This window comes from Glossina fuscipes, unplaced genomic scaffold (assembly GCF_014805625.2).
Source record: "Glossina fuscipes isolate IAEA_lab_2018 unplaced genomic scaffold, Yale_Gfus_2 167, whole genome shotgun sequence".
Classification (NCBI taxonomy): domain Eukaryota; kingdom Metazoa; phylum Arthropoda; class Insecta; order Diptera; family Glossinidae; genus Glossina; species Glossina fuscipes.
Genome location: NW_023998510.1, coordinates 137858 through 153259, shown reverse-complemented (window position 1 = coordinate 153259; position 15402 = coordinate 137858). Strand labels below are relative to the sequence as shown.

The following is a 15402-nucleotide window of genomic DNA, read 5'->3' as shown; positions in this document are numbered from 1 at the left end:
TTTTTTATATTTTTAACTGGCAACTTTTACAAAAACTATATATTTGTTGCACAAATTACGGTTCGAGATTACATTCGCACACACACACTCCCTTACTTACCCCATCTACGCGAAACCTTCTCTTCTTCTATTTAGAGAACATCTTTCAACTTGTTTTTATATTTTTCCGTTACACTATTGTCATTTATTATTTCTAAAATAAAAAATGTCTCTGAATGTCTTCTCCTCTTCCTCCTTTAATTTGGCATTTGAGTATGTTTTAATTTCTTTTACACTGGGCATACATCTTACGAATTTATATACATATGTATAGTTGCTGTTCTTTGTACGGTTACATTTTTTCTTGGGCTTTGCTTGGATCTTAAAGCCGTATATTTGTAGATTTAGAGTACAGTTTGTTCATCAAATTACAGTTCGCCATTTTTACTTATTGTTCAATATTTTACTGTTTTGATGTACTTTATGTTTTCAATATTTTACTGTTTTTAATGTGCTTTTACCTAATTTTTTTGTTTTGATTACTTTCATTGGCATTATATATCCGTTTTAATTCCTTGTCAAGTTACACTCTATTTACTTGTCGAAAATTAGATTTTTTGTTTCTGCCGCGATAAGTCGTTTTCCTCATTCTCTAAAGCAGACTGACCGTCTCATCTCTCACGTTAGTATTTTTCTCTTGCTGCCGTGACACAAGGTATTCCATTTGGATAAGCAAAACCCACACTTATGCTATATAGACCTTGGCCTTTATTCTATTTTCATAATTCTGTCTTTAAATGGCGCTATTATGTGAGCAGAAAATTATGAAAAGAAATGCTGATTAACGGAGTTCTGTTATTTTATGGGACACTACTCTCTTGTAAAGGGCAGAGAAAAAGTCGACCGACCAAAACCCCCTACACGTATATTCGTGGACGTTACAGTTTATTAATTTATTTTGACCTGACACAAACTTTCCTACAATTTCTTACCCCGTTTACTTTTTTATTGTGTGGCCAATTGCCACGCTATTGAATTATTGACCCACGTTTGCAGACGTCGCTTGGCTCTCCTGGCTCATCATGTTCTTCGTTTTTTTGGAACTGTACTTGGATTAATCCAACGTAATGGCATCGCCTCTGCTTTTTCAACAAATTTTGTTTTAATGATGGTTTTTTATATTTTTAACTGGCAACTTTTACAGAAACAACATATTTGTTGCACAATGTTTCAAATATCACATCATATCGAAGTTATACAATTTGTAAGTAATATTGTATAAAGTATTCTGTTATTGTGTGGCGTGTAATGAATTTAAAGTTTGGATGCGTAAAGTTATTTATTTATGGGAAGATTCCTCATGAATCTTCTCCGAAGTGTAAGTAAGTGTTGTTGGTGTTTGGCCCTGAGTTGCTCGGCTGCTATGGGCCAAATCTGTTTGTTTCTTTATAAATGCCAGACGAGCTAGGCATGAAGTAGTAAAATTTATATTGGGCGGATGGAACGCCTAGCGGATTGATACGCTTAGTTTGAATTGCATGAAAACAATTGCTTTATTCAGATTTTAATGAGTTATGTATTCATAAATTCCTTGCTACAATTATGCTTACATTGCTAAAGTTAATTGTTTTAATTGGCGGCGCCTGGCATTGTATTACACTGCGAAATGCAATACTCAGCCAGGTGAAGTGTGTCATAATAATTTTTATTTTTCTTTTAGCAAAGAGAATTATATATTATTTTTCAGCAGTTGGAGACATCGCTTGACTTTAGTTACCTATCTACCTGGTTTAATTATTTTTTATTTTGTTACGGCGCTTGCAGACTTTTTTTTCTGCCCTGCTATTTGGTGTCTGTATATGATTATAGTTAATTTCATTGGTCCTATAGAGCTTTGTTGCTTGGTTTTTATTAGCTCTCCATTCTTCACCATTCATCCTTGCTTTTCCTTGAACGTTTGCTTTCAGACCTCGTTTTTTTTTATTATTAACTAATATAGATAATAATTATTTTTTCTTTTATATTTTTTTTACTAATAATAATTTTTTATTAACTAATGTAGAGTGGCAGTAGAATTGAAATTTGGGCAATTTCCAAATAAGCTGCTAAGGTCGCCCTGTAGGATTAGTTATACGGGAAAGACTATAAATACAACGAAATAACGTAAATGTTCCAAAGATAGAGAGAGAGAAGAGAGACTCCAGGTAACTGATGATTTGTGTGTGTGGCAGTCTTCTCTAATTTCTATCATTCAGTTCCATCGAACGATTTTGTGCTGATCTTCTTCTTCGAGGTCACTGTCTGAATAGACATATTTTTTATGTCACCTTTCTACGTTCATTCTTGTGACTGTGGAAGATTCAGAAGAATGGGGAATGAAAATGATTCCTTTTGGTAAAGTAGGTATTTCCCATCGGCATTTCGAAAACTCGATTGTGTAGAAAAAGATGTTCATTCGTATTTAAAGGTCTATTGGAATTTTGGTTTTTTTGAAACGAAAAAAGACCAAAATAACATTTTTGATGACCCTAGTGTTAATAATATTTATAAAATACAAATTATTTATATTCAATCCCATTAGAGCTATTGGTGTCGTACTTTTATAATTAAATTAAAAAATTAAGTTAATAATTTTTAAATAGGGACATTGTTTATTTAAGTTGTCATAGCTTATGCTTTGAGGTGGTAATGACAATTTTTTACAACATGAACAACCAATTAGTATCGTGTATTGCTTGGTCCACTGTGTTCATTGAGCACTTTTTCATTTCTCTCCGTATCTACTGGCCAACTTCAAACATTATTGTGTTCAGGTTTCACCCTTTAAATTCAATTCGTACGAAATTTTTTTATCCACTGGACTAAAAGCCTTAATTGATAAAGGAAAATGTTTCACAATATTTTTCATTTCTTCCGAATATTTAAATTTCTAAATTTTAAACATTACTTCATAGAGGTGCCACTTTGTCATGAGACTCGTTACTTTCATTGCCGGCTGAGTATTTGTCTTTTCCTGACAAAGAAATAAAAATAAAATAAAACGAAAAGTCCCGTCGGTTGTCTGCCGTCTGTCTGTCCACTGTAAGTCAGTCGGTCGTCGTCTGGCGTCGGCCCTACATATGCACACCCCCTTTCTCCTTTCAGCTACAGCGGTGGCAGCTGTAGCGCTTAACTACTCATCGGGGACACAAAACAACAGGGGAATAAATAACTAAAGTAACTTACAATACAATCCTCTCGCGATGTCGTGGCTGTCTCCTTCGGCGGGTCCTATCCACGGCAAGGAAGTAGGAAGTTCGTCTTACGTCGTCGGCACAATCACAACACAACACACAGCTGGGATGTAGGTGCATGTGGGTGCACGTAATTCATAAGCTACTGGAAAATTATTCTTCTTCCTCTTAACACATCTTGATTGAGGCAAACACATTGATCCTTGTTTTTTTTCTTTTGTTTTTTTTTCGATCATTTATTAAACGCACGAATAAAAGATAAAATGTAATAATAGTTCAGGTGCACATCAGTGCTACAATCAAGGCATTTAGGTAGACATTTTTTTGTTTCACAATCATTTGTTTATACATGTCAGATTCGCTTATGGAATTAAGCAGAATTCTAAATTTTTCATAACTTATTGGAGTGTATTTTTTTTCTTTACAATTTATTAAATGCGCTTGGCTATTTCTTTTTGTTTATGAAGGTCACCTTTAACCAATAATCTTCTACGTTATTCACTTGATAAGAAAACCTTTTGCTTCTTGTTCGACAAAAAAAAACGTATTCAGAGAACGGTGCAGCCATTACCCTTGCCTTGATTCTCCTATGCTTCTTCTAATTGTTCCACCTTTTTTTCCTTTTCTTTAATAAAAAACGGTTTAGACTTCATTTTTGTGGTTTAGCTTTTGCTAATTTTAACTAAAGACACATTGACGTCATTCACGTCGCTTTTGTCGCTTTACTTTGAGGTTCTAATTAAAATTTATCCTTCTTTTGAGGTGTTAATTAAAATTTATTCTTTTTTCTGAATTTCGATATTTTCCGAGTTAATTTATTTCAAACTTCAATTGCACAAAATTTTTCTTCCGCGTATTTTTCTATTTATTTCTTTTCTTTTGACATTTTTTTTTTCTGGTCAATTTGCAGTTTGAGCGCATATTTCAGAAAAACGAAAAAAAAACAACCATGAGACTCGTTACCACCAGATTATGCGTTTGATGATAATTGTTTTGGTTTTCATTTGAATTTGTTAGGTAGTTTCGTAAAACTTGGAGTGTTAAAGAGGATTATGTTTTATCTGACAGTTTTCTTTCCCGCAAACGATATTACTTCTGCAGGCACCGCATTGTTTACGCCAACACAATTTACATCGATTGCATCCATTCCATTCCTTTTCTCATTCCTCAGCTGTTAAAAATTTTTAATAGTCAGATACATTGTCGCAATTATTGCGACATACTAACCAACTTTGTTTATTCTATTTTGAGTATGTACGCATTCTTTCGTCTATTTAGCGTGAGAGGATGTGTTGACATTAGTGACGTTTCCTTACGCACTACTTGCCACTGCATTTCTCATAAATGTGGATGGTGTTGCAAACGATGGATGATTGAAACAATTTTGTGAATAAGCACCGCTGCGGATGTTATTTGGTATTTGCCCAGTGGACGAAATAGTGTATGTGAAGTTAAAGGATCTTTGTGATGTTTCACGTTGGGATAATGTAAAATTTGTTTTTGTTGTTGATTGTTTTCATTAAGATGCGTAGTAATTGATTTTAAAACAGACTCAGTTAACGTTGAAAGTATATTTTATTTTTTCGTTGCTGCGTTTCGTTATATATTTTCGTTAGTTTGTTAAGGTAAATTAAAAGAGTTCAATAAAGGCGTGATTGTCATTGTTGTTGGTTGTTGAGGTGTTTGGTAGACGAGAAAGTACATATGGATTTAACTGAGCAAAATTTGATGCAGTACCTAAAAAGCCTGCACCATATTGTTCGAGAATTTGATAATTTTTTCCTTTTCCATCTGGCGAAATTCTGTTTCAATTTGGAGAAATGCTTTTTCAATCTGCTTTTTTTGTTCTAAACGTTTTTAATTCTAATTGTCTTCTGGTAGTTGATTTTCCAGAAGAAGTTGACGCATGCCTGTATGATTGTGAACTGGTTAGCCTAGTGCCGCGTTTGTTGAGCAGTCGACCAAATTCCGCAGATCATTAACATTTTCTTTACCACATAATTGATGGAACGGTAGACGGCAATTGTTGTATTTGGCAATATTGTTTGATGTAACTTGCCGATAACATATTTGCCTGTTTTCTGAACTACTGGTGCTTGAGGTAGTTTCGTTTTGGGAATTCGGCGGTTGACTTTGCAAAGTGGGTAAATTCATTTTGCGAGGATTTATGATATCGCAGTCGACGCAGTGATGGTTGTTTTTTGTTTGACAGTTGTATCTTTGTATTTACAAAACGCGAACCGAAAACAGCAATTGGTGTTTCAACGAAAAAGAATGACCATTAATGTTGGGTAGAGCTTGGCCTGCCCAACGTCCCCATGCAGGTTGCGAGCGCTTCGTTAATGGGAATTATACTTTTTTTTTGGGTATTTTAAGAAAACAAGCTTAAAATCGTCTTGATTGTTGAATCAAAATATGTTTTCTTTATTATAATGTGGTTCTTATATAGTACAATAAATTTAATAAAATGCTTACGTTGACAAAAATGTTAAATGTGAGTAAATGCTTATGCTAGTAAAATAAAAATGCTTACACTAATAAAATGAGAAGAATGCTTATGAGGCGTTATAATGACGCTTTTTACTTTTTGTATTGTATTCTAATCCTCATATAATTATAATATCTTTTTATTTACAATTTGTATTTTACCTTAATTTGAGTATTGTTATTTTTAGATCAATAACTTTACAGGGTCCTAAGCACTCATTTTGTAACTTATGCCAAACTTCACTTTTTTAACAAAACTAAATTGCCTCTTTCTATATTGAAATCGTTGGCTGTTTTGTCATATTATGCTTTTTGTTGCTGTTTTGATTTATCTATTGGTAATCTCGCACGTTCTTGTCTCGTTGTGGTATTTCGTCAGAATTTCTTTGATTTTGGACGTACGATTTTTGTTTATTATTGCCACTTTTTGAAATAGCGATACTTTTCTATTTTTTAAAATTTTGCCCATTATTGAAATTAAATTGATTTAGCGATGCAGATTCGAAATTCTTCTGGCTTGGTGACATTTTAAATCATAACGTTTTGAGTGCAAGCGGTTTCTGTTTCGCGGAGTTAAATTTTATTTGCGCAAATTTTCTGGCGTCATTGTTAATGATCTCGCCTACTTTTTTTTTCTTTTTCTTCCGCCCTCCCTTCCCCCCTCTTTTCTGTGCATGTATATATATTACAGCGCAAAAAAAAAAAGAAATTTGCAACTCAAGAATAACTAAACCTGTCCGCGAGTCTCGTTGTCCGTTAGTACCGTTTTTTTGTACGTTAGTCAATACTTTCCTATGCTCATATGCATACACATACATATGACCCAACTTCACGGAATCTATAGAATTACTGGTTTATCATGTTAGATTATGATACGCCTTAATCTTATTTCCTTACAACTCCTTCCGCCAAAACAGTCCGCAATTTACTGTAAGGAAATTACAGCGGTGATTACTAAATGGCAGCGACACCTCTAATGCTGTATTGAACTGTAGCCGGCAGCTATTAATTTTTGGTAAATGAATTGAAGTCCACTTATCGTTCATCTGCATTATCTTGTATGTTTATGTATTTATAATATATGTTTGCCTTAGCGAGTAAAACGTTAATGACGTACAAATACTAATTGGGGACGTGTAGCCTTGATTTTGTGGTTAGTTCATTTACAATGCACAAATGCTTCATGTTCAGTTGAGCCTGTAATGATTGTATGTGGAGATTCCTTTTCCCTTCTTTTTATAGTTTAATTCTTTCAAATATTGATTTAATTTTATTTAGCACTGGTTGGACATGTTTTGATTTTATTCTTCGCTTTGCAAGCACATCAATCCGTAACGTTTTATGTTGATGACAACAGAAATGTGGTGGAAAAATTCAGCAAAAAAAAAAGCCATATTTTCACTATTATGTCGCAAAATTCTTAAATATAAATTTTATTTTATAGAATTTTTCTTTTCTAATTATCAAGTGTAAATATTTTCAAACTTCATACACCTGCACTCATCAACTCTTTCTTGTACACTCTGTCGCTAATTTTATTTCAAAAAAACTACCCTAACGCTATACCGACGGACTTCGCACTTTGTTCTCTTTTCATATTCCTCTCTCTAAATAGTGCTACAGCGTGAGCGGAGATTTATGAAAAGAATTCTTAAGTAACGGAATTCAGTTATTATGAATAAGTCTACTCTATTTGTGAAGAGCAGGGACAAAGCCGACCGACGGAAACCCTCTACACACATATACGCGGACGTCACTTCATGACTGTACCAAAAAATGGACATATTGATCGTCTGTATCATCTTGTCTTGCTTCCACGACTTCTGGCATATTTTGTATCAGACAGACTGAATGATTGGCGTTGCCTACGAACGTACTCTGCTTGGGAATTTATTTCGCGTAAAGTCGCCTCTAACGGTGTCCAAGTAGAGGATAGGATACAAAGGGTTGAACTACTCGTTTGAATAGCTGGTAGTTGATTAAGCCTAATTTTTGATCAGGACTTTTTGATTCCGATTGCTTACCTGCCCGAAGCATAGGATTTTGGTCCTGATTATATATGGAGTTATTGGCCAAAGCTCTATACATTTGGTTGTTCCAAACAGACCCCAGGTTTTTTCGATAACATTTTCATCCATTAGCGCGTCGCTTTCGAAATTCTTGGCCTCATAAATACCTTCAATAATTTAAATTGTTTCTTTTTCTAATGGCGACCCCTGCTTGTATACAATACCTTCTTTGCGTTGAGTTGGTATTCTTAATTCGTAAATACCACTTCTCTTTACACAAAATTCCCGCGTTTAGCTAGGTGAACGGGGCGAATTTTGATCGAAGAAGTATATAGGGTAGTTAACTATTACTGAATGTTTTCCTCCTTTTGAAGTTAGTCTTTTCTAATATTGTTGATAATTACTGGCTCCGGCTGTCATGAGAGGTTTGAATTTTGATGGTTGTTACAGTTGATTAGCTGGTAAATAGGTTTGTAATTCCCATATCGATCGCCCGTTTGACTACTATCATTTTCTGCTTCTGTAGTGGAATTGCTCTAATTTGCAAACCAGGCGGATTGAAACGGTCTTCAATTCCCATTTAATTTAGACCAAACCGTCAAACGATGATCATTAGCAATTAACCTATAAATGCATATTCCATAAATGCTGTGCTATTGCAGATGCTGTGAGTTAGTTGAAGGATTATAGTTTTCGTCAGTTGAAATTTCTTTAATTAAAATATATTTTATCTAATGATGACGATGAAAAGCTAAGAATCCTAAAGGATCTGAAAGATGTGTAAGCAGGTAATAAATGAATTTCGTTGGGCGCCATGTTACGGGCCTAGCTCAGTCGGTAGACCATGATACTCTTAATCTCAGGGTCGTGGATTCGGGCCTCACGTTGGGCGCAATGTCACGGGCCTAGCTCAGCTTTCGGTAGAGCGGTTGATTTATTTGACCTGGCATGCTGGGTCGCATGAAAAAAAATTAAAAAAGGAAAATGCAAATTAAAAACGATTTGATCCCGTTTATGAAATCTGTTGTCCGCACTGTACATTGGTCCGGTTTTAATCCGTCCGTCATTGTTCCCAGTCCACATACCTCCACTCGCGCGTATACCTGACCATGCCCTCGCTACAGCAGTGGTGTATTCTACTTAATCACTCATTCTTACTCTAAATTCAGTGGCCAAGCAATACTAACTACACTGGTTACTCACCATTGCTAGCATTTGAATAGCGTACAATAATACCTGACTGGTGAGAACGGAAGTTTTCCAAAATAGATGTGACTTCTTCGGGGGAAACACATGGTGGTTGCTTCAGTTCCTGAGGTTTTGCAGACAGCGGATGCGACACAAATTAAAAAGTGTTGTTTGAAAATCCTGTTCGTCGGGAGCTTTCTCGACGGTTGTACGATTTTCTACATATCCCATGGACAGGGTATCGCTTCTTTTGTTGAAGTTCATTGTCTTTTGAATTTGTAATGTTGAACTTTTTTGTTAAACTTTGTATTGATAATAAATTTCTTTTGGCTCCATTGTTTTTTTAGTGCGGAGGATAATAAGCGGATGAATTTATAGAAACAACTGATGACTATGCTATTATCTTAGTGTTGTTATATTCTCTATCTATCTATTTATTTTTTTTTATTTAAAAACCAAATTTTTTCTTTTCAAACATTCTCATTATCCTCTTTATTTACTAAATTGAGCTTAACAAAATTTCGTAATAAGATAACATTTTTCAGAGCGCATCTATATTTACAACAATGATAATTACATAAATTTGTATTTGTATCTGTTTTATATAGAGGATCTATATTCGAACAGTTAAAGTCATCTAAATTAAGTATGCAAATTTCTTCTCCAATTAGCATCTTCACCAATTTCAACTTTTCAAGTACTTTAACATATACAGTTGGATTTTGTGTGTTTTCGATAGATGGCTTTAAATATTCTTTAACATCTGTTAACGTTGAATTACCATCATCAAATCGTAATCCATGAAAATGATTATACAATCAGTTATTTGTAGTCTTATCGTTTGCCATTAACTTTGAATATTTGAATGGAGGTTGAATTATGAAATTTTTGATTTGTGAGTCACAGTCGGAGATGCAAACTTCTTTTCCTGTTTTTTTTAGAAACTGTGTTTAAAGATATAATGATGAAAATGTAAATGATATATCTAAATATATATGGAGAGAAGAAGAACATTTTCTTGTTTTATAAAAAAATGCATATATATATATATTTTTTTATTTTTTTTATTTTATTGCTATTTTATTACAACTTACAATATTTTTCTTACTTCATTTGTAAGGGGTACATAGTCAAATATTTTATAATGTATAATTAAACAGTATGCCGATGTATTAGCTGGTATGTTACTTGAAGCCTTCAATTCAATGCGGATGTCGATTGGTCCGGTTTTAACCGATTCATTTTGATGTGTTATGTCCAGAACAACTATGGGTGCAAGCATGAGAAACTCATTACGTTTCAATAGCGGATATAGATCGCGTAAATAATAACTTTGTTGAAATCTTGAATACATGTGATTTCGATTGAACCTAAGATTCAAATCATCATATGGATATGAATCGGAATTTAGATGTACCTTTACATTCGTAAAATTTTTATTTATTTATTTATTTATTTATTTAACAATACAGTTAGTTAGCTACATTACTAGGATACAGCCAAACTTAAGACTAAAAGACTAGAAAGAAAAAACTAAAAAGAAAAAACTAAAATTTATTAAGCAGGCAACCGGAACCAGCAACAACAACAACAACACTGCAACAACTCCTGCTGAAAAATTTATTGTAAATATTTATTTATTTGTTTATTATTTAACAATTAACAAATATTAACTACAAATAAATTATAAGCTAAAATTAAGCATTAAATTCAGAACCTTAGTTCAATATAAATTAAATATAACACAATATGTAAAACTATAGAGTTGAAAAAAAATATAAAAATATGAATGTATAATCATCTGGCAGCTAATCGCGGAGTATAGAAATTTTTATAAAATTTAAAGAATTAACTGAAATATCAAATTTGTGAAAATTATCATTAAAAAGTTTACAAAGCGCACGAAGCGGGTTATTACGCTGATAGTTAGTACGGCAATGCAACAACTTTAGCGGAACGTAGTGTCTAGTGAATCTTTCAGGCACATTAAAATCCAATTGTCCAAGCAAAACTGAAGAATAAATATCTCCTCTTATTAATTTAACCATAAATAATATACCTAGTGGCTCGCGTCTTTTCACTAAAGTAGGTAAATCAATCAGGTTCAATCTATTTACGGAGGGAGGTAGGGGGAGATGAGAATACCAACCTAGGCCTCGTAAGGCAAATAATAAAAAGTTACGTTGGACGGATTGAATAAGATCAATATGGCACTTATAATATGGTGACCAGACAATACAAGAATACTCTAATGTCGGTCTAACTAACGATGTATATAAACGTTTCGTAATATATGGGTCACAAAACTCTTTCGACCAACGCTTCATGAACCCGAAGAGCGATTTGGCTTTGTTAACTGATGTATCCAAATGTAAGTTGAATCTCAAACGGGGATCAAAAATAACCCCAAGGTCATTAAAAGACGACACATTTTCTAATAAATAGTTGCCAAAATAATAATTGGATGGGATTATAGCAGACCAAGAGAATGACATTTTTTTGCACTTTTTTAAATTCAAAGACATTCCATTCGTGAAGCAACACAACTGAAAAGCATTCAGATCAAATTGAAGGGCACAAGCGTCATTAGTCGGGCAAAACGAATAAAACAGTTTGACATCGTCGGCATACATTAAAACAGACGAATTACTAATACAGTTAGGAAGATCATTAATAAATAAAACAAATAACAAGGGCCCAAAATGACTGCCCTGAGGAACACCAGATGTAACTGAAATTGAGCGCGAGTACGTTGAATTAAAGGACACCATCTGAGTACGACCTGTGAGATAAGACCGAAACCAACAAACCAAATTATTAGGAAAGCCGATAAGACGTAATTTGTAAATAAGTAAATTGTGATCCACCTTATCAAAAGCTTTCGAAAAGTCAGTGTAGATAACATCCGTTTGCTTATATAATGAAAAAGATTTAAAAATAGAGCAAGTCAGTTCTAATAAATTTGTGGCTGTAGATTTATTTTTTGTGAAGCCATGCTGGGAATCAGTCAAAATCATGGGTAAACACGGTTTTTGTTTATTGACTATGAGTGATTCCAAAAGCTTCGGTAATACACTTAGTTTAGCAATCCCATGATAATTCTCAATGTTTCTTCTAGAACCCTTTTTATATAAAGGAATAATAAAACTACTCTTCCAAATAGTAGGAAAGTAACCGCATCTAATGCAATTATTAAATATACTGGTTAATGGAAGATAAAGAAAATTACCGCAAGCATGAACGATACAAGCGGGAATCAAATCTGGGCCGGCTAAATAGGAAAGTTTTACCTTTCGCAGAGCATCGAAAACTTCAGTTTCTGTAAAAGTAATAAGTGGAAAATGATCGAAAAAATTAATAATATAAGGATATTTCTCATATGTCAAACTATTAGCTGACTACGTTTTTTCGAAAAAGTTTCCAAAGAAATTACTAATAACAGACAGATCCGTTAATTCAACGTTTTCATAGCTCATTACAGATGGAAATCCATTAACCTTACGTTTTGAGTTTACAAATTTATAAAACATTTAGGATTAGAAAATAATTGACTTTTCATCCTTTGCAAATACACCGCATAAGACTTATTTTTTTCAAAATTGTATTCACGTCTAGCATCCGAATTACGTATATAATCCATAACGAGTCCACTACGTTTGAATTTTTTAAACAATCTACCCTTTTTATTTCTGATCAGCTTAAGATGTTTATTAAACCAAATAGGATAAATTGATGAATAACTGTCTGAATGTGTTATAGCATATAAGACTTAGTTATAGTATATAAGAGAATATTATAAATAGAATCATGGGAACCATCAATATCAGAATATTCTAAGTTCCAGTGGAAGCTACTCAGAATATTATGAAGTTTATTATAATTGGTTTTCTTAAATATATATCTTGTATTACACGTCTTATTAAGGACTTGCATAGTTTGCAGATTGCCTAAATTTATCCCCAATGTAGGATGATGTATGTCTTCAGGCAAAATATACGGATCCACACGAGTTACACTTACGTTTGAGTAGTTAAAAAAAATTAAATCTAAAAGTCAACCATTATTATTAACAATTGAGTTATTTTGGAATAGAAATAACTCGTAAAGTTCTTCAAAAAGGTCAGTGTTTAGCAAGATACAGGAGTGTAATAACCAAGATCTTCGTCGCAGAACCACGATACAAACGGTAAATTAAAATCTCCTAAAACCAAAATTTTATCTGAAGGTTTTAGATCATTCACCACGAATTTTATCAGTTGTAAATGTTTCAAATAAATAGAAATATCAGACATTGGAGGGATATAAGAGCAAGCTATATACAACATACAGTTTTTAAGAACAATTTTTACACAAATAAATTCTACATCAACAGTCACAGGAAAACTGGCTATTGACGATGCGCAACAATTATCGACAGCAATTAATACACCACCACCTAATCTTTCGATTCTATCATGTCTATACACTTGAAATCTAGAACAGAATATTTCAGAGTCATTAATATCAGGTTTAAGCCACGTTTCCATAAACACCACTACGTGATTGTCAGTACCAACTGAAGTCAGAAAAGCCGACTGTAGTTTTGTGTTTAAACCACGAACGTTTTGATATAATATTAGCAAATCTAGTTTTTTGAAGACACAGAAGATTGCAATGAGTAAATTTGTTCTCGGTGTTTCGTAATGCTATAAGCAGAAAACGCGGTCGTTCGTTTTCACTGGCTAATTTAACATTCGATAAAACGGCGGCACTCTGTAGAAGTGTAGGATAATAATACATATCTCAAGTTCTGAAGCATATATTTAACGGTTGGCGAGAATTGATTTTTTTAAACACCTCCAATTTGTAGGCGTCAGCGAGTTGAACATGTGGCATCTTCCATGTTATATTCAAAATACTTCATTTAATTTGTTCGTTTGCTAAGGTAGTTGTTATAGCTTGTTTATCATCTTTAGATCGTAGTAAAATCAGTTCATGTTTAGAATTAAATTATGATTTTATTGAAATCTTCCGCAAATCCAAGTAGCATCTTCAGTGGTATACAAAAATTGAAATAACCGCTCACAATAGTGAGTTCACCGTTATTAAATGACGACCATCCTGCATTCATTAGGCTCTCACTCTCACGTTTATTCAATGATGCGAAATTTTTTAGTTCCGTTGTAATACCCAAATGACGTGTGAGATCAATTTCTAACCCGTAAGGCTCATATCGAGTTTCATCAAATAGATGCGCCATACAATTATTTAACACTTTTATACCATTAGAGATTTTGCCATCTTCCTTTGATCCAGTTCTTTCAATATATAGAAAGCTTTCGCTTGGTAAGACATACAAATCTTGATTTTGAATTGATATACGAATTTCATCATTATTTTTAAATGATCGTAAACACGATGTGTAAGCAAACATAATTTTCATCAAGCTCAATTGCGGGAAAATAGTTTGCAATAAGTAACGAGGAGTCCCCGTTTAAGGTTAGTGTTATTGACATCTTAACGTCTGATGAGTGAATAAATTATCTAAGAATATCTCCGATGGCTTTTATTATTAAGATATATTGTTCATATTAATCCAAGAGTTGTGTTCCGATGAAAATCCTAACCATTTAACATAGACCATATTTCCTCTTCTCCTTAAAACTTTTTCAACTAAATACGTTTGGGGAAATTTAGTTTTCACTAGTTCATATTTATAAAATCCACCTATAACTTCACGCCCCTGATACTCTTGTAACAAGTATGTATTTGGATTTGTATTTTTTATAATTTTCACTCTAAAGATCTCCGTAGTCCAATTGGGTGTGTAGCCCTTCTCAAATTGATGTTCATATTTACTTATTCGTACATAATCATTTATTTGGAACTTTGGTCTTTTGAATATTTTTAAATTTCTGTATACCGTATCCACCAGAGATTTCTCATTTGAAGAATTCACTTGATTTGGTGTCATTTTTATCGTTCTATGAAACGTGTTATTGTATTTATCGATAAGGTCGTTATATATATGAATCTATTTATAGGTTCCTTGAAAACTAAACTCTTTCCACATCATTCCTTTTAATGTTCTATTAAATCATTCTACTGTGGACACCTTCAGAACGCTATATGTTGAATAGCGATTAATATGATTGTTTTGCATCAATTGATAAAATTGATTATGGAAATTTGCAAATTTTTCGGTTTGCGATGAGTTTTCTCGAAAATTTCCTTCATAGCATTCGTTATGTTTTGAGCAGTTTTGTTTTTCACCGCCATAGCCCAAGCCTTACTGTTAAAAGATAACGATAACCGTTATTTTGGACTGCATAGCTTATCATTTCAATCAAATCGGCTTGCCACAAATCATCAATTCCTTTCATGACAACTCGTCTTCTTTTGAAATGTTTGCGTGCTTGTTTGTGTAGTTCATTAACTATATCTCTTTTATCCCTGTTTAGATCCATCATGCAAACTCTATGAGCTTTAATCTATTTTTGTTTGTTTGCTAGTCTTGTTGTTGTTTT

General features: G+C 33.3%; 1 protein-coding gene across 1 annotated transcript; it reads right to left on the bottom strand.

Annotated features, from left to right (window-relative positions):
• Nucleotides 1-14447: 14447 nt before the first annotated feature.
• LOC119641665 lies at nt 14448-14849 on the bottom strand. Its single transcript, XM_038040451.1, has one exon. It carries the CDS (start codon nt 14847-14849, stop codon nt 14448-14450), a length of 402 nt encoding a protein of 133 aa, XP_037896379.1.
• Nucleotides 14850-15402: the final 553 nt, after the last annotated feature.

What these genes read in the sequence shown, in the direction of transcription:
- LOC119641665 (XM_038040451.1), bottom strand. Translation starts at nt 14,849, where the DNA reads ATGACACCAAATCAAGTGAATTCTTCAAATGAGAAATCTCTGGTGGAT.